Here is a 20,763-nt window from a genome sequence, read left to right as displayed (position 1 = left end):
AAACAAAAATATATATATATATATATATTGATAATTAATTCATTATTTTAAAAACATTTTGTATTCATTTGTAATTACATTCAATAAAAAAGTTTGGTTTACCTAAGATATAATTTGCTCTAAAAATGTACAAATTCCTCATGACCACAGTCTTCAATAGCCCATCAAAGCAAAAGAAAACAATACAATTTAAAATAATGCAGAGGAAATTAATGGTAATATAAATACTCAGAATTTGCCCATAAAATAACACATCAGCAGAGAATAATTATTGCGTCAACAATCCTTTCATACCACATATATCTATACAAATGTTTAGAAACTATTGGAGCTTTACAACAGCACATACATCGGGGCATTCCAAAATGAATGCTACCACTTTAAATTACCATAATTATGTTAATTATTGCCCAGGAAGTATGCAACGTACACAGGTCAATAGAGTAATCGCTCAAGTTTCATCTCCCATTGGCATTCAAATGTGTTGTCAGCTACTACTCCTAGGAACCACTGTAAACAAAAATGGCAATTCTGCAACGTTTGCATTCTCAGTTTGCAAAGTTCGAATCACTCGTCATTGTACAACACAGATAATCTGCAGGAGCTGATTATCATATGAATAATATGATATTTTAATTATTAAATCTGTCCTTCTATGGAAGATGTTTTATTTATCACGAATATATCAAACAAATTAAAAATTATCATCTTGAAATTAGTCAAAACGTCACATTATTCGTGAGCATCTCAAGTGAAAACCCAGTGTTGACGTCTTCACACAAACAATAGTTTATTTTCTTTTTTATTGAATATTTTACAGACAGTTTAATCGTATCGACAGAACTAATATGTATAACTCCTATAATAATGTTTTGATTTCTTAATTTTGTGTCATTATTTTTATGTGAACATTGTAGAAAATGGGTTAACAGAATAGAAAAACAGGACAAAAAAGTAGATTGTAGCTGAAAAAGTAAAAGTCTAAATATGAAAATATTCATTCATAATTTAAATAAACAGTTTCAGCTTTCACAACAAGTGCGGATGATTTTGTAAATCTAAAGTGTCCCGTTTATTAAGTTATCATTCAACAAACACAGTTCATTTTATATAATTACTAATAAAAAGAATATTAAATAAATTTCCTTTAACTGTTCAAAAAACAGTTCCAATCATCATAATATTGAATATTTTTCATATTTAAATTGCATTAATTGCTTACAGAAAGTAAAAATTGTGCTTTAAAAAAGTGATAATACTTATTTAAATATATTCTTTTTTTTTTTTTTTTTACTATTTCAGACTAAATAATTACTTGTATTGATTTAAGCTTATAGAATATTTGCTTTTCCATAAGCAAGAGAGAAAAAAAAGCTTGCGTACAAAGCAAATTCATTTAACTAGTATCAAATTTATAATTATATAAATAATTTTGTGGATAAGCTTACCAAAATTATTCCCAGGTATCTTCTCAGAATCATTGAACAATAACTGAGGATACAACTACATGATAATAAAAAATGTTGTAAGTTTACACTTTGTGAGAAATCATAATTGGTTTATTACCTTGTAATGTTACAATTGAACTATTCTTTAAACTTTTCAATAATAATTTAATTCTTAGTATTTCTCTCTCGACAAAGTTTAAAGTTATTGCGTAATGACTTATCGGAATGTGCACCATAAGCATTAATTAATATACATTGTTTTCTATGTGACGACCGAAATGAATAAAATAGGCAACTTCATACAATTAACCTATTTTGAAAAGATTTATATATATTTATACTTTTCTGGCAATTGCAATTTGACATTTATATCATAAATGCTCATCGGTTCCTGCAGCCATATTGTTTCAATTTGATAATGCAAGTCACACCTTAGTTCTGTTCGGTTTCTTTATTTGTTCTTCTAGGAAAAACATGAAAAAAAACCAATGCACAAATTGATGCAGCAACTTTATTTATTCTACAAAATTAATTCTCGGTATTTACCATCCCTTTAGGCCAACTATCTTTAACAATTTAATAAATTACAACAGCAGATACTTTAATGTCACCAATTTCAAGACTACTTAATAACTGGAATTGAAGCAACTTGTCTATAGTTAGGTGGTTTGGCCGCCATCGCTAGATAAATTCAATACTTAAGATTAATTAATTTTTAAATTTAATTCACCCAAATTGCTTAGATTCTGATTATTAAGTAGCTTTAAATGTAGCACGATAAAATCTGGCAGATCGTCTGGCAATAGTCTGAGCTGCATATTAACTTCCAAATTTAAATTCGTTTACAAGCAAACCGTAATAAAACTTAACGCAAATATTTATTAAGAATTTCAGAATATAGTTCTATAAATTTAAATTTTTATTTTTGAAGGTAATAATAATATTTGTAAGCCTGTCAGACAGGTTTACAAATAACGTTGAAGTAACATGTTAATTTACAATGTTTACAATGTTGTGTACAAAAGTTTTCTAGTTACTTTTAGTAATAATTTAATGCAATTTTTCTAGATATAACTGCTAAATTCTGGAATTTTTAATATATATTTGCATTAAAATTTAATTATGGTGATAAATTTAAATTTAGTTAAGTCAGAAAGGGCACATGCAAGACATAAATTAAGATTGATGGCCAAAGGTGTGCGCCCAAACACTAGAAATGCATATCAAACAATAAACTTATCTCGAGTCATGCATTAGTTCATGGTCTTTCTAGAAGAGCAAATAAAGCAAAAAATTGACAGTGCAGTTGTCTACAATTGAAATTTTTCCTCAAATTTAACTTGAAATTTATATTTAATAGTAATATTTCAGAAAATAATATCAGCCAGCATATTTAAATGAAACTTACCTCCAATTAATTAGCAAATATCAGTAATCGTTTCAGCGGTTTTGTAGCATTAGTATTCATGGCTCGAATCGCCAAAACAATCGCTTCTGGTAAAACATGACTGCAGATATTGGATATTTTGGGTGCATTGCATGCTAAAGCAGCTTTACCAGTCAAGACACCCTTCAGTAGAAGTTAACTTTAGATAATTTGTAGAGTATGTATGCAATTTGCTACAAATGCAGCTCCTAACGAGGCAGTTGGGACCTTATTGGAACCGTAGACCATACCTTAAGAGTAAAAAGTCAAAGTAACCAACACGATAGGTCGATTTCAGGATATCTTACAAAGGATAGACCATCGGTTCCTTTGACTTTTTAACTCCTACGGGTACGAACTGAAGCTCCGATAAGCAGCGGTACCTTATAGCTTCGCGGACGCCCGGGAAATTTGAATCTGGGAACTCCGAACAGTGTTTAATTTACACACTTATCTTTGAGAAGATTTTAAGGGGGTTAAATATTGTTATAAAAGATTGACTTGGGGCCTTTTGTCCGTAGGATAACGCAACACTATTGATACCAAGCTGCATACAAGATATACACCTAACCAGCATAGTATCATTATTATTTTCCTGTTATATTTTCCACTCGTACGGCATTAAAATTTTACAGCACGTGTTTCATTATATTCCAAAGAAAAGTCATTTAAAACCAGAAAAACGTTTACTAAGACAAATTACCATACTTAGAAGCGTGTTCAAATATGATGTAAACGAAGCACGTGTAACCTTATTATCACGTGAATAGGGTCAAGAGTTTCCATGTTAATTTATCCTTAACATACATACTCATCAGTAAATATTGTAAATGTAACTAACCTTTCTTTCTCTTCGCTTCACGCTGGCCGGTTGAGTTGCCAGATCGTACAATACAATTTTCCTCTATCGTAAATGTTTAATTAAACGAGAGGATATTTTAAAATCTTTGTCGAATAAACACTTAGAAAAGATATAAATTTGTATTTTTTATTCTTCTTTATTTTAGAATTGGAATTGTAATAATGCATTTTATCTTCTGATGGTTTTCCGTAAATTTTTCATGGAAAAATTCATGGAAGAAACCGGGAAAATTGAGTTATTTTTCTATAATTTCGAATGATATTTTTATTTAAATTAGGCTAATGGCATAAGGCAAGGTGATAAGGCCCCTTAGCAGTCATCCGAGAGGGCTTTCTATTGGAATCGGGACCGTATTGAGGCGTTAGACACGTGAAGCTCCACGGGAAACTCCACGTGCCAAGACCACGCGGAGTTTCCCGAAGTTATTCTTCACGTGTTTTTGTGTTCTTGCAGTCTGAGTGGAATCCGAGTTTGGTGAGGCGCGAAACTGCGACCAATTATCAGTTTTCGGAGACGACCCAATGGCCGAGCGGTTAAGATGGTAGCCTACCGCTCTGGGACCGGGAATCGAATCCGGACGGGTCGAAAAATTCCCAGGAATGTCGGCCCCCGACCTTCACTACTCAGCTGCCTCATTGTGGGCCTGGCCGAATCCGTAATGGGCTTGCTAAACGAGACCCTCTTAGTGTCCACAGGGCGAACAGAGTAAAAAAAATCAGGGGTCGACAACTTTTCGGCGGTGTTGCTCAGAAGGTTAGGCTATCTAAATGTGTGTAAATACTGTCGAACCTCCACTAAACGGTGATTGAAACTCATACAAAAATAGCCTGTAAAGAACGGACGCTCCCAAATAGTGGCGATGTTTTTACCTCCAGTCCTCGCCCGTTGTTTACAGGTTTGACTGAATATAATTTGGATAATTCGACATTATATATACAGTTTATAGTTTAGCCCTAAAGTCAGTTAACCTATACATATTATTTTAAGAATGATTAAAACAGGTTTACGCAAGGTCTTATACCGCTAATAAAAATATGTTGCGGTTAATAGAGTTTTGGACCACCCTGCATATATAAAACATGTATTAATTAATAATTATCATTATTATTATTTTAAAAAGTCGTATAAATATCACAAGGAACTGGTATAATTTTACAGAAAAATACAGATTTTTTTTTTCCTAACTAAAAATAGTAAATCTAATCGTAATTACACTTTGCGTAACTGTAAATTACTTTTAATGCTTATATTTGTTATAGCCTGAAGGCTTATATAAATGAGATTTAGATGAAAAACAAGATTAAAATAATTACATTTAATGCGTAAACACGTCATTTAATGTGTTGAAAAATTATATATTCGTCGTGTATTGAATTTTTTAAACTTTAAACTCATTCCTACCGGTACTAAGAGCGCTTGTTTTTAGCAAGTGAGCCTACATTAGGGGTCAGCCAGGCTCACGATGGGGATGGCTGAGGGACGGGCCATCCGCAATTGATCTCGAATCCCCTCGAAGCAGTAGGCTGACATCATAACGAATTTCAACACGGGCAGATATCAAAGGCGGTTTTGACACCAGTTTACCGCTCTGGGGGGCCCGCCATCGATTTATAGTGATCGAAAAAACCTAGGAATTTTTGGGGATGGTCCGCCATAGACGTGTCGGGCTCCGTCCCTCATTGTGGGCCTGGAAGAACCCAGGGTATGTTTGAAAGGCCCTCTCAGTGTCCACGTGGCTGAAAAAGTTAAAAGTAAAGTTTCTAAAGTAATTTCTTCCCTATTAAATTATTTTACAACTTTCATAAACAACTTTATATGTTAATTAAAAACGTTTTCTTTACAACTTTCATGCCAGCATGAAGTATCGACATCAACTATACGGAGAAAACAGAAAAGAGTTTTCCTTATTTGAGACCTTGAATATTGCATTAATCATTTAAACATTTCTTTTGCCTTGCTTTTATGTGTGTGCAAGGACTAAATTTAAAAAAAAAAAAAAAAAAAAAAAAAGGAAAATAATCAGTGATTAATTTTAAACTGCCGCTTTCACTGACTAATTACTGTATTTTATAATTAAAACGGATAAAAATAGCAAACTTTGAATACATTCTCATTGCAACTTTAAACACTTTTTACTTTCCCGGATGTTATATATAACATAGGAAAAGTGTGGAGATCGGTCAAAATATGACCTCACCCCAAAATAATTTTCGTATTTTTGTACACGAAACGTGGAGAAATGAGAAAAAATTGGAGGTTTTTCCCCCTAAGTATGGATGTTAGTGTGTGTGATAGCACAATCTTGTTTACTCACTTTGAACCTTAATAACTCTTGTGCCTTATGTCGAAATCTTCTGAAATTTTGCAGGGTGGTTTGTATATTAGGGGGATTGATGCCACTAAAATTTGGTGGTTAAAGATCAATGGAGTGGCTGATAGAAGGGGGATAACGTGTCGTATCTCGAGTGGGATCGGACGTAATGAAGATCTTACTCATTATTAGCATTTAAAATTTTTGTATAAAACTCATCTCTACCCCAAAATTAAGCTTGTTAGTTACACAACTCGTTGCTGGATTTTTACTTAATAGTAATATTGTTAAAATTAGATTGTTTATTTGCCTATTATTTGGATTTTCACAATATACAGTCATACACAAGTATAATAGGCATATATGTATTACATAAATGTACACCTGTATACACATGTATAATACATTTACAACAACGGGATAATATGTGTTTAAACGAGGCTACTATTAAATATTAATAAATAAATGAATAAAGTAGTGAAGACATCATAAATTAACTTTACATACATTTAGTTCAATAAATACACTTATCTATTGAACTAAATACATGCAAAAGTTAATTTATAAGGTCTTCGCTTCTTTAATATTTATAAATAATTTATATAAAGACAATATTTAAATATATAAAAGCCAAATATGCATATGTTAGGTGAAGTTACTAGAGAGGTTACAGCCGAAGTTTTCATCTGTAAAACGTGAACGTCGAACGTCGAGCGCCGCTATCTTGTAAGTGGCTCTCGACGTTCGACGTTCACGTTTGAGAGATGAAAACTTCGGCCGCAACCTCGCTATTAATAAGGCTGATTATTCTTTTACAAAAATTAATTGCGAATTATTTCACAATTTCTAATTAACTCTGAAGTATAGAAGAAAAGAATAATTTATGAATTTTCATATTGTTTAGATATTTTTAGATTATTCTTACGATATTCTATAAAAACTATACATATTTTAAGCTGAAATATTAGCGAAAATAAATTAATATTAAAGTATTATCTGCTTAATATTATGAGAGATTTAGGAATTGTTTCGAGTAATTCTTAATTAATTAATTAAGATTAAAAAGCATAAATCTATGAGAATTATCACGTAGATGATGCGAATTGTAATGTTTATTATATCATTTGTGAAAATACTATTATAGAGGAGAGAAGGGGGAGAAAACTGATTAGTTTACATAAGATTGAGTATGTCGTTACGGCAAGTTTTGCAATACAGCTAATATTTTTCCTTTTTTTATAAGTTTTATTGGCTCGATAAAGGAGTTAACATGGTTCAAGTCGGGCCATAGCCTTGAAAATTTTTATGGACGTCAAGCTCCGTTCTTCACCATTCCATGGGCCTGGCTGAATTCCTGATGGGTAAAGGTCTTCTTCTCACTCAAACAACAGTAATTAGATGCTTTAATCTTGGTTTTTCATGTAATTTTGAACCTTCGAAACGTTTCAAAAGCATTTTTTTATTATTATTATTACTTTGAGAGCACAATGTTGAATGATCGCTGTATTTAGCCTAATACTAAACTTTTAAACGTACTTAAATCATTACTATTGTTGGGCTGCAATTTGAAAAAAAAATTTCAATTGTAAAATTATGTATGTTAACTACTTAATGGGCTACAAAAAAATAACTCCAAGAAAACGTAAATCATTACTCTTATTTGAGGTAAAATAACTTGAGGCAATGGCGCGTTGTAGCTTCATGGAGCCAGGGCGAATTTGAATTAGAGCGCCCCGTGTACAGTGTTGACTTCAGACATTTTTCTTCGGGAGAAATATGTTCTTATAAAAGATTAATTTTGTGGTTCCCTGTTGGTGGGGCCTTAGAAAATTGCTCTAGGATAACGCGCCACTGCCCGTAGAGTAATTTTTATCGACAAGTTTCTCGTGTTACTGATTACAATCCTCCTAACGTTTACGTCGTGCCCCCAAGGAAAGGCCCTATCTCCTCTCACGTGAATAAATAACAGTGTAAAACAAATGCAGGACCTGTCTAACCTAAGCTGTAACATCCTGAAGGCCCTTTTCTCTCCATAAAATAATAATATAAAACTCTGGTTTGGCTTCCTGAAAATTCACCCCTGAATCAATAATATTTAAAAAGAAAAAGATCAATATTTTCATTCAGTTGCAAGTTTGCTTAATAATTCATTTAGCACAGATTGAAAATGAATTACTAAACTAATTTTTTTTTTTGCGGGGTTAAGCACGTGTTTTCCATATAGGAGAACAATCGAGCAGCCTATTTATTAAATTACAATGGATCTACTCTAATAACTTTACATAATAATTACGAATGGATTTGATAGTATCATTATTATTTAATACCCTTCATTAAATTAAATTTTTAAATCTAATTTTAATAAATATTTAATTATGTTTCACTCGAAACCTGTTTTCAACTTTAGAGTAATTTCCCCTCTTAGTTTAAAGGTCGAAATTGTTATATTGATGTGTGAATGGAGTTATTTTTAAATCATAGTAACAACTTAATTTATATTAAATTACTTTATGAATTGTGTCGAGTAATAGATGTATGTTTTGTATAAATTATGTACACTTTTAAATTGACGTCACTATAACGTTTTCTCTGTATGACATCGATGTGTACACTGTATATGACGTAGTAGCGTACGTTATCTTGACACAAATGTATTTAATATCTAATTTTACATACATTTTCTTAATAATATGAGTTTTATATATGATTTTTGTACACAAAATTAATGATTTAACATGTATAATTGTGGTTAACACATATAAAATTTAGCACTGTGTTAATTAAAACATATTTTTACCTTTATAAATTACCTCTAATGTATTTATTACATGCAATTTTATAGTGTTAATTCATTTTTAAAAGGTTTTAAACAATAATTTCTGAATAAATAAGTAACATTTAACATCAATTCATTTATGTTTTATCACAATGAAATTTAATAATTTAAAAAAAAAAAAGAAAAGAAAATTAAATTATGTAAAATTTATTTTAATATTGTGTAACCTCCAAACTATTGAGGGCCAGATAAGTCCAAAACATGTTATGAAAATGAAGGTTACATAGGCTACTTCAAGTGTTTTCATGTATCAGAATATTATTGTGTGTAGACTTATCTTCCTATAAATAAATACACAATTTTGTTTATATTATTTCTAAAATAAATTAAATTTTAAAACAATTAAGTAATATCTCCAGCATGTTTTATTTGAATTTCATATCTACACACACAGAAAAGCTAAGTTAATACAGTATATGTATTTGACCTCAATGAAACCTGTGGCCTTGAAAAAATTCACCGGGACAACTTTTTACATTAGACATAAAATTTAACATGATTTTTAATTATTAATTACTTTTAAATGTAATTCTATGTTAAAAGACTCGATCATTTTCTGTATATTTTTGGTGTAATGTATGCAATATGTACTATATTATTATATACTTCTATGAAAATATACTATCTAGGCAATAAAAATCACATAAATTTCTTATAAAAATCATACCAGTTATGTTTTTTTATGGCCTTTTTTAGGGCTCTAGCTCTAATCATAATATAGAAGTACAATATAATATACAGTAAAACCTGTATAAAACGGAAACCTGCTTAAACGGGAAAAAATTCTTAATAAAATAGTAATTTTTTGCTTAAGAAAACTAACCTGTGATAACCGGAATCGAATGTTTTTTCCGTTTTAAACAGGTTTCCGTTTTAAACAGGTTATTCTTTAACATAGGAAAAATTCGCTTCGTTCTTAAGAATACTTCCGTTTTAGACAAGTTTCCTTTTTATTCACGTTCCGCTTTAGACAGGTTTTAACATATATTAGGCGCATCTGAGAACAAATTGGAAGTTTATAAATCATTTAAAATAAAATAAATAATAAACTGTTAATGTCCCCATTAACAGTTTCATCAAATATGTTACGGAAAAACCAACGAAAAAATGTTTAGAAAGAAATCGAATTATGAAAGAGAGGAAAGGAAAGTTTCATAAAAAAAAAAAAAAATTTCAACCTTGAGACTACTTATTTATCTAAGACACGCTAAGACAAGGAGTTTGCATTCCGCTTCTGTCACTCGCATTGTTAAAACATGAAAGAGTTAACGTGTGTAACTCTACTGATCCTATTTATTCTCCCTATTCACTCTTCTAACGTTACAGATAATGCTAATAATGTAACCGATAATACTTCTAAAGTGACTGATGAAGTAACTAGTGCGAAAGACGATAAATTGGATACACCTAAAGGTGATGAGACGTGGATATCTGTCCAGAAACTCTTAAAACAAGCCGTGGATGAAGTGATAAAAAGGGCCCTTCCTACAGTTATGAGCGGACAGAATCAAGTTAACATTTCTGGAGGATGTATGGGCAGTTTAATGCAATTTATTTTCGACCTGAGACAGATGAAATTATGGGCTTTACAGAGTAAGTTTTTTTCCTTATTCTAATTATATAAGAATAAAATAGTAAATTCTTTAAAAATTTATCCTCAATACGAATATATAAGACTTAAATACTGATAAAACTCCTTGTTTTCTGTGTTTTCTTGCTTAATTCTTTAACCCCTTTCTAGTTTACGTTATGTAATTACGTTGCCGAAACACTTAACCTTCGAACTACTTTAAAAATCATTTTATGGTGTAATTTTATTAAGAATTTCTTTCCAATCCTTGATCCATTATTTCTAATATTATGTAATATTTATTACATAAATAAACAATTAAATAAATAAATAATTTAAGTGATTAGGGATGTATTAAATAGTTAAATATCGGGTCAAATTTCTAGTTAACAACTTCATTTTTCTATACGATATAATCGTTAATTTCAATATATATATATATAATTTTATAGGTCATCCATTTTTTCAAGAACTTATAATACATACAAATAACCTCCGAAGAACGGCCACTCAGCATGTTTCAGTCAGTGGCCGTTGTTCAGAAGTTGACTGTACTTTCACAGAATATCATAATATTATATTCTGTTCTTTAATTAATAAACCAGAACCTTTATTAAACCCAATAAATAAAGGTGATTAAGTCTTCAGTCTGGGGCTCGAGAGACGACCTCGTGTTCCCTATATATCGAACCCCCATCCCTCATCGCTAGGCCCTTCGAACCCATTACGGACGTGATTAAAAAGGCCTTCTTTAGCGGAAGAATAAAAAAAATAACCGGATAAATCAAAAATTCTATTATTATACAGGTTAAATCACATATCTACATTTATTCGTGATTTTATTGTTTATAAAAATAATATGGGTTAACTCATCGATGCATCAAATACTGCTATTTTTGAATTAACATTCGAATTTATATAATTTAATATCTATTATTATTCTTTACTCTTCGACCTTTAAAATTTTGTGATCGATTTCCTTTACATCGCTCAACTCCGGAACCGATTCACACGTAAGCTAAACAAGTTGCAGCATAGGATCTCGAGTTTTTAAACTGGGCGAAAGGCCTTTTATATGTTACTACAGAACAATGTTTCAAGTCAGATTTGTACAGTAGGATCTAATTTTACATGTTTTAGCGAATGGCGGATGGTTAAAACACTGTAAAAACCCGTTTTAAACATATTTTAGTGTTTTCCTGTTAATCGTAAATGGTTGCTTTTAAGTACTTACGGTAGAACTTTCGTTTGTGTTCCACTTATTATTGCAAACAAGTGATCATTTCTTATAGAAATTAATAGATATTCACTCGATTAAACGAATAAATAACATGATTACTCAAATAATTAAATATGTATACGACAGTATTCATCTTAATAATATATATATATATATATATAAATCGCCTAACCGAATTCTCTTAATGCTTGTAACCGTAGCATTTCTGTGCTCTAGTTATTGTATAAAATATAATTTACTGCAAAATTGAAAATATATTAGAAATCCATTATATTTGATTTTAGCTTTGTTATGCTAAGTGTAATTTGTTAATTAAAATATTAAAGTTTTGTTTTATTTGTATATGATAACGCGACACGTGAGTGATTTGCCGAAGGGGAGGACTTTCTATAACGAGAAATTGGCCCTGTTTACGTGAAGAAAACCCTGAAAACTCCGATCTATTGGCGAGGCACGAACCTACGACCAGTTTTTAGTGATTTTACCCACTCGTGAGCAATTGTTCGTATTGAAATACAGTATTAATTATAGTCAAAGAGAATGGACATTCTCTACATATTTATCTGACAGAAGATTTGAGCCAGTATTTGGATCAAATTTCTTGATAATAATGAAGGCTAACAATTGAAATAATATTAAAATTACTCTGTCTATCACACAGTGTAATAATAATATATGATTAGTGTGTATTTAAGTGATTAATACACAAAAATGATTAACGCTTTGGCTGTCCTTATTTAATTTATTAACACGATAAAAATGCTAATCATATTTAATAAATTTGACAATATAAATTAACTATATATGTTAATAATTTATATTGGCAATCTTACACAAATTGTATTGACGTGATCGGTGTACTAATTGCCGTTTAAAAATGGGCAAGGAGGGATGAAACCTTTATTCGAGTCGACAGTAAATAATTCAATATTACAGGCTTCCTACTCAGTTTTAAACTGGTATTAGGACAATTGATTATTATGATCACGTCAGTACAAATTGTATTTGTGGCTACTTTTCGAAATACAAGTGACATTTATTAAAATTTAGTTACCGAGAAACCAAGATTATCTGCAATAAATATATATGTGAGACGTCATAAACGTTAACCACTGAATTTTCCTCCTAGTAAAATTATTTTTCAAATTATCATTGAATTTTTCCGGTTAGTCAGTTGTTTTTTTACCTTATGAATGTGTATACACATATATCATATGTAAATTAAAATAAAGAAGGAACTAACCAACACTATACAATATTAATTTCTTATTTATATTTCTTGCTTTGTACTCATTTAATTGACTAAAATACAAACTTCAAATGATTCTATCTAATAAAAATATCAATTTAAAATAATATATATATGTACTGAAATATATTTAAAGCAAAATTAGAGAGAGAAAGGTTGTTTGTATGAAAGAAACACGGGAAACTCCACGTGGTCAACCCTTTGAATAAGCTAAACCCGCGACCAGTATTCAGTGATTTAACCACTCGTCCACCGAATGATTCAAGGACTTTAAAAGGAAATCCGTGACTAATCCTTTTAATAAATTAATTTTATTTTAAAATTTCTAAGAAATTTAATTAGAAGGGGAAAAAATCAAACTTTTTACTTGATATTGAAGTAGAGCTGCAATTTTTCTTAGTAGCATTGTATAGAAATTCAATGCCGAAATCTAAAGAAAATTATTAAATAGAAAGGTGAAAGGTCAATCTTTGTTCATATTTACTTAATAAAAATATTTAAAAATATACGTGTCAAATCATGACATTTCCATTACATTTTAGAAATAAACAGCAATCCTTTTTTTTATTGTCACATTGCTTAGTTTTATGTAAATTAGCCAATCTAAAGAAACATTTTAAAAAGAACTAAGTCTAGTTTCCTCTCACAAATAGTTTTAAAACATATTTTAGCACATAATAAGTTTGCTTATAAATTTAAGGTAAGAGGGGGCGCGAAATATACGATAGGGAAGGCCCAACAGTGCCGTTCCCTGAACACTGGGAGTTCGGTCGTGGGTTCGAGCCTCGCCAGGACGGTGGAGTTTTCCAGGTTTTCTCCACGTCTGTAACACCTGAATAGGGGTCAAAAGGTTCTACCAATCCCTCTGAATCTGTATACCAAAGGTATACAGATTTAGGAGGGGAGTACAGAAGTACAGGAGGGATCAAAAGTGCTCAAAGTCTATACACGTTATTAATGGCCCTTAAATGTCGAACTGTTAACATCATATACAAGTAAATAAACTAATAATAATATTTTAATTATAATAATTTATTCATGTTTTGAGAATGGCAATATATTATGTAAACATATTTTAAAATTATTATCAGTAAACTATAATAAATATATTGCTATTAATTACAATATAATATATATTGTGTTTAAATACTTAATAAATACACGCGTCAAGATTTCCTTATTACCAACGCCAACTGAATGAATACTTTTTAATAGGTGGAAAAGTTTTACTCCCTTTCTATAAAAAAAAATTTAACTTAAAATATATAAATTTAAGTAATAAATGGAGTTTTTTTCTACGTTTTAGTAGGGTAAATTTTAATCTACCATCTCTTTCTCACATTCATACAACACAACACGTATCTGTAACAAGAGAAAAGTTAATTGTGTATAACTAAAGAATAACACCAGCTATTCAATTTATATTCTGGCTTGATTAACACTAATTACAGAGGTTGCGGCCGACGTTTTCATCGCGAAAACGTGTACGTCGGACGTTCAGCGCCGCCTTCCTGTAAGCCTAGAAGTTTGACAATGGCGTTTGGAACGTCAATGGAATCATGCTCGACGTTTCAAACGCCATTTCAAACTTCTAGGCTTACAGGAAGGCGGCGCTGAACGTTCAACGTTCACGTTTTCGCGTTGAAAACGTAGGCTGCAACCTTTATATTTAATCAGTGTAGTCTCACGTGTAATATGTCAAGTTTCAGTGTTAAGGCCGGTTAGTCGCGAACACCCACACACACACTCGGTTTCGGTTCCTATAATAGATGTTATTCTCACAATACAAAATTTTTTCTTTTATTACTTAATTACTTTTAAATGACATAATTTCAAAAATTCTTTTGTAGTTCAGCATTATAGAATTTAGTAACGTTTACTCTTTACTAGGTCAACTTTTTAGGTTACTATCAATATAAAAATTTGCAACATAAAGTAATGATACATAAATATTCGTCCGGATTACACCATATTAAAAATTATTATTATTACTGTATTTTTATTTTTATTTCAGTTTAAAAGTAAGTTTCTGCAATACAAAATCCAGCAACATGCCTACTCCTAGATTTATTACTGTCCATTCTGTGGATACTGAGAGGGCATGTTTAATCATTGGCATTTTAATCAAGAGAGCATTGGCCGAGGCCCACAATGCCCTCTTGCCCAAAAATGCCGAGTGATTCGAGACATAAAAATGGCGTCAAACTAACGCATAGGTATAAAATTATGCGTCATTTTTATATTTTTCACTATAAAGTCATTAAAATTACGTCAGAATGACGTTGAACGTAAACGATTCTGAGAAAAACAATGCATTTTTGATATACTATATAATGTATTATTTCTTTACTAGTGCTGCCATCTCTTGATCAAATTATCGTAAATATATCTAAAAACACTCTTTAATTTTTTTTTAGTGGTAGATGCTATCGGAAAACCTAATTCTGGTATATTAAAAGGTTCGTTAACTTTTCTTGGATCTTACGAACAATGTTTGGATATAGAACTTCACAAATCACGTAAAAAGTTTAAAGGTCAATATTGTACTGTGGATTTTCAACCCATTTTACCGCCAAAGCCTAAATATATACCATTGTGGGATCATAGTCTTTTGGAAAATGAACCCGAATCAAGAACAATACTGGTAAGTAACATTAAATAGAAATTATTTTATTTTAAAATAATAAATTAAACAATATACAGTATATTTCGTTATCTAAATTCTCGCTAGATGGCAGTAACAGTTATGTTAATTATATTTTATAATTATTACTTTAAAATGAATAACAGCTGATTAATATTAAATTTATTAATTTTTATTAAGAAATATTTATTTTAATTATTTTTTCTTTAATTATAATTATAAAAATTTATTTTGTAATATTCATAATGAAAACCTATCGCTCTGGAGGATCCGGGATCGAATTTGGGCAAGCAACCTCAGGAGTTTTACGGGGATGGTCTATCCCAGTTATGTTGGGCCCTGTCTCTCACTGTCAGGCTGTCCCCTTTGTGGGCCTGGTCCTGCAACCCAAGACTGGCATGATTAAATGATCTTCTTAGGACCCTTAAGACACAAAGAGGGGAAATTTATGGGTTTGCATGATACTGTAGCATCTCCTGGTAGTTCAAAGCAATCAATTTTGTACTTACAATATAAAAACACATATAACAGCACACACATCGCTTTTAGTGTCTCTTTTTTGGGGTGTATAGAAAGTTTTCCTGGAGGCAACTCCTTTATAGATTACTCCTATTAAAAACCTTTTGAGATCATACCAAGTATAAATAAATATTGTATAATACAAATATAAATACAGTAATATATACGTAGACGGCTTTGCAGCTTAAAAACTGCATACTAACATTAATCATACACCGCTCAGAGGGATCCTTCTTTCTGTCTCCTCACCCTCCTTCTTTCGCCGGCTAAACACTGTGTATGGCTGTTGTATTTCGTTAAAATATATAAATATATACGTACAATAACATATACATAAACACACTACACACAACACACATAATAGCATCCATATTCAGAAAATATAAGCTACACTCCTATCAAAATATGCTTAATAAAAAAAGTTCTGTTATGCTATTTTTATGCTATTTATGCTAAAAATATCTTCTAGAGTTGAGTCAAATCCATTTTCCTACTATCAAATTTAATTTAACAAATAAATATACAGTGGTGCCTCGTATAACGTACGCCTCGAATAACGGACGCTGCGAATAACGGACTTTCTGTTTGACCGTTACGTGACTCGAGCAACGGACTTGCTGCGAACAACGGACTTTCCGTTCGGCAGTTACGTGAGACGAACAATGGACTTTCTTCGAACAAGTGCGAATGATGTTTCCACTCTTTTGCCGTTGCCAATGACAATCTGCTATTTTTAGGATATATTAGTATTATTAGAATGTATTATTAGTATATCTGAAGTAGAAATGTAATGTAATATATGTTGATGATTTAAATAAACATTAAATGTAATGTAATATATGTTGACGATTCAAATAAACGAAATGTAATTGTGTAGATGCCGAGGTGGCGGGACGAAAAGAGGTTGTAAAAAACAAACGGAGCGAGAGTAGCTCGTAGAAGTGTTTAGTGATCTTAATTAATAAAGAATTATTCGTATCATATAATCTGGCAAGTTAAGTCATTTATAATGCATCATGGCTTTCAAAAAAAACAGAAAGGTGATTTCAATTGAAACAAAGCAAGAAATCATCAGGAGTGAAAGTTGACAAAAACTTTCTTGTCGAATGGGGAGAGGTTCAGGAGTTTACCAACACTCATTATCCAAACAGAGCTGAGGCCAACAGGATCAATGATCTCTACGATGACACCTTTGTCCGTCATTTCCGACAGGTGTTAAAGAAGAAAGAGAAACAGACCACCTTGGTCATGTTTTTCAAGAAGCCAGCGGGCAAAAAACAAAGGATGGAACAAGAGAAGTTGACCCTGCAAGTTCCGGTAGCCTCTCCTGAATCTGACTCCGATTAAAAAACAATAAAAAAAGACCCGCTGCAATGTGTAAAAAGTCTGTATCTGTATGAATGTGTAAAGAAAGTGTTCTTCCACCTCCTCCTCACAACATCTGACTACCCGGCATAATTGGTGTCTGCTCCATTTTCATTTTTTATGGTACAGTACGGTTATTTTATGCTGCGGAACGAATTATATGTTTTAACATGTATTTCTATGGGATAATGCGTTTCGTATAACGGACGTTTCACTTAACGGACGTGCACCTGGAACGGATTAAGTACGTTGTACGAGGCACCACTGTATGGATAACCCAATTAATTTTCAACTCAAATATCCATGGGATTTGGTGGTGCGTAGGACTCAGGTGCACCCCTGAGAGTTTTAATGCCTTAAATAACTCGTAACACGGTTTTAAAATGCTTTCAGCAAAGAACTGTTATGTAACACCTCTTAATAGACTCTTAACACTATAATGAATAAGTACACCATCGAGTATTATTGATGTGTTGAGTCATACTTCATCAAGTGTTTCTCTTGTAACTCCTTAAAGAGTTCATTAGACTTGATGTTATTTAATACTAACAAATTTTGCCATTTATTAACTGTTAAGGAATAAAATTTAAATGTTCAGCGATCATCTTTAACACCTTAGTTAGGAGCTAGTTTTCCACGTTCTTTACGTGTCTAGCACCTTAATTAATAAGGGTCAGTTTCTCATAGAATAGCCTCCCTCTTGTGTTTTGCTTATCCTGTCAATCTACAATTCACAGTCCACAATAGAATAATGGCTTATAATAGATTACACGAGAATTACTATAACTTATAGTAATTCTCGTTGCGGCCAAAGTTTTCATCTCTCAAATGTGAACGTCGAACGTCGAGAGCCGCTTACAAGATAACGGCGCTCGACGTTCGACGTTCACGTTTTAAAGATGAAAACTTTGGCCGCAACCTCTCTAGTAACTATTGAAAGTTTACATTTAAATTTATTATTATTTCCTTTTGTTTCCAGCTGTCAGAAAGATTGTCGACTTTAAATCAATATTTTTACATCTTCGAAGGAAAATTTGGTTTGTGTTTTCCGTCCTCGTGTAACAGGAACGAAGTTGAACAAATTGTAAATACGGGTAATTGCTTTAAATTATTAAAATTTAATTTTAAATAATCTAATTAGAATTAAAGCACAAATCTATTTATAGTATTGAAGTCAATTAACTTGAAGAGTCGAGTCCATAGATGCGAAGTTAAAGAGAAATTCCAGATTACGAAAGAGCAGATAACCGTTATGTAAGATCTTTTTAAGGCCCCTTTTAAAAATTATATATGATTTTTGGCCTAACAGATTAATTTATAGATGTGTTCTGGGCTTATTTCTACTTTTGGTAACGCTGGGAACAGTTTTAGACTACTGCTTCGATCATCGAATTCAACAGTCATTTAAAGAAAATAAAGGTAAATATATTATTGATTTTAAAATATATGCTCTCCACCTTAAATTAGTAGTGGCTTGCCCCTGTATATAATACTTTTCCTGTTAGCAATAGAGTCGTGTCTTCATCTAACTCTTTACAAGGGGATTTTCTTTTTAAATTGAAAATTGCAGCCCTACAGATTCAAAAAAGTAAAGTCGATATACCTTTCTGTGTTGTAATTTAATAAAAGATCCTTCTGGCATGGAATAAAAGTAGAGCAAAGCATTGTCGAAATAAGTCTCCGAGTGGCTACTAAAAATCCCAGGAACACCTTGATGATAGAGGACTGAAGATACATATTGGGCAGTGGCGTGCCGTCATTGGAAGCGGTGGATGCGCCGCTTCCCTTGTATTTTCTAAAAAATAAATACATATTAACTTTAATTATATAAAAATAATCGCACAATATTTTATTATAACCGCATTATGTATCTTATTACAAATTTCTATACTACACGTGAAAAAAACGATAAGATCGCTATTGTATATTCGAATATTAGTAGCGGAGTGGAAGCGCTGTATTGTCAGCATCCAAAAAGCCAGATTCGCGCACGCGCTTTACACAGCACCAACCTCACCCAGTTTAGCCGGTGGAAGCCTAGGACCTAGGGAGATGCTACACGTATACCGCATCCAATTCTATCCAGGACCGGTTCCTGGATAGAAATTTGGCCGCCCTCGCCCGATTACGTGAATCGCGAATAGATTTATAACTTAACCCAACCGATAAGAATTACTGGTATGTTTTTACGATAGTTCTGTATAGTTGACAGGAGTTTAAAAAATCCATTAAAATATTTGATATTTTTATTCCGCTCTCCGATTTTATATTACTTACGGATTTCAATGTTAAACCAGTGATATCACGATTTCGTACGTCCCATCTTTAAGGGGATGTAGAAAAAAACGTGTACAATTCTTGTGTAATGTTAAAAAATTAATCGTTACTTCGACAGCATCATTTACAACTAACTTTAATGAATGAGAGAGATGCACCAGGTACAGAAAAAGCTCTAGAATTTATTTTCCTTAAATTTACGATTTATGTTTCCGTTGTCGTAAAAATTTGTCTTTCCACTTTTTCCCGAGACTACAAATATTCGAGTACAAAGTAACCGGTTTCGACTTATTTCTACTTAAGAAGTAGTTAAATAATTAAGCGATTAGGGAATTGGGGATATAAACAAAACCCTGATGAAAGAGCCGAAATTTTACTTAAACAAAAGCTTAACGGAACCATCTCTATCCGAGTACAGTGGGGACTGATTTCTTCGTATTATTAATGTAATAAAGACAAAAATTTTTGCAGTTCAATGAGAGTGACCGAAAAGTTGTAAATTTTGGAAACTTCTGAGGACACTTAGTCCTAACACGAATTAGTTAGAAAACAAATGACTTTTAAGTTAAACATATTTAGATTTTTATAGCTACGGTGAGAAACGTTTAAAATCTACAACAACCTTGTCGTGTCCTTTGAGATATACTAGTGATGCGACAAAAGAGGTATTTGACATTAACAGGCACCCTCGGGGTTTGGCATGCATGCACGCACTGCACTCCTACCAGGTATGGATATCCACCACATATTTTATTTCACCGAGTAAGTTTTTGTAATTTTATTTTTAATTTTAGTCCTTATATTATAGCTAGCGATTTAGAATGTAATTGCGTTATTGAAAATTTATTTTAAAAAAGTTTTGGCTCGAGATCATATAATGAAAAAGAAAACATTATTAAAAGAGAAAGGCCAATGCCCAAGTTAAATATAAACACTTCAATAAAAAATTTGTTCGACATTTTCGCGATAAAATGGCTCTGTAAATGCATAAAAATGCAAAAATTGTTTTGTTGGCT

The 20,763-nt window shown here is 31.6% G+C and overlaps 2 protein-coding genes across 6 annotated transcripts in view; one reads left to right on the top strand and one right to left on the bottom strand.

Annotated features, from left to right (window-relative positions):
- Nucleotides 1-4,108, bottom strand: part of LOC111624321 (protein CutA homolog) — an 11,696-nt gene extending 7,588 nt beyond the window's left edge. The window contains exons 1-2 of one of the 5 annotated variants that reach the window (XM_023367137.1): nt 3,716-4,107; nt 1,449-1,503 (exon numbers count right to left, since the gene is read on the bottom strand). In XM_023367137.1, the coding sequence (XP_023222905.1) occupies nt 1,449-1,481 (33 nt within the window). In that variant the 5' untranslated portion in view covers nt 1,482-1,503; nt 3,716-4,107. The other 4 variants (XM_023367139.1, XM_023367140.1, XM_023367142.1 and 1 more) reach the window with 4 other exon arrangements.
- A 5,974-nt stretch (nt 4,109-10,082) lies between these two features.
- Nucleotides 10,083-20,763, top strand: part of LOC111624318 (nose resistant to fluoxetine protein 6-like) — a 21,128-nt gene continuing 10,447 nt past the window's right edge. Inside the window, exons 1-5 of the mRNA XM_023367131.1 lie at nt 10,083-10,476; nt 15,360-15,586; nt 18,450-18,564; nt 18,637-18,724; nt 18,792-18,889. Of these exons, the coding sequence (XP_023222899.1) occupies nt 10,140-10,476; nt 15,360-15,586; nt 18,450-18,564; nt 18,637-18,724; nt 18,792-18,889 (865 nt within the window). The 5' untranslated portion in view covers nt 10,083-10,139. The remainder of the gene's footprint in view (nt 10,477-15,359; nt 15,587-18,449; nt 18,565-18,636; nt 18,725-18,791; nt 18,890-20,763) is intronic.

The sequence above is a fragment of the Centruroides sculpturatus genome, unplaced genomic scaffold (assembly GCF_000671375.1).
Source record: "Centruroides sculpturatus isolate CEXI.00-Female unplaced genomic scaffold, Cexi_2.0 scaffold367, whole genome shotgun sequence".
NCBI lineage: Eukaryota > Metazoa > Arthropoda > Arachnida > Scorpiones > Buthidae > Centruroides > Centruroides sculpturatus.
The sequence above is the reverse complement of the archived record's forward strand: the minus strand, read 5'-3'. Positions and strand labels throughout refer to the sequence as shown.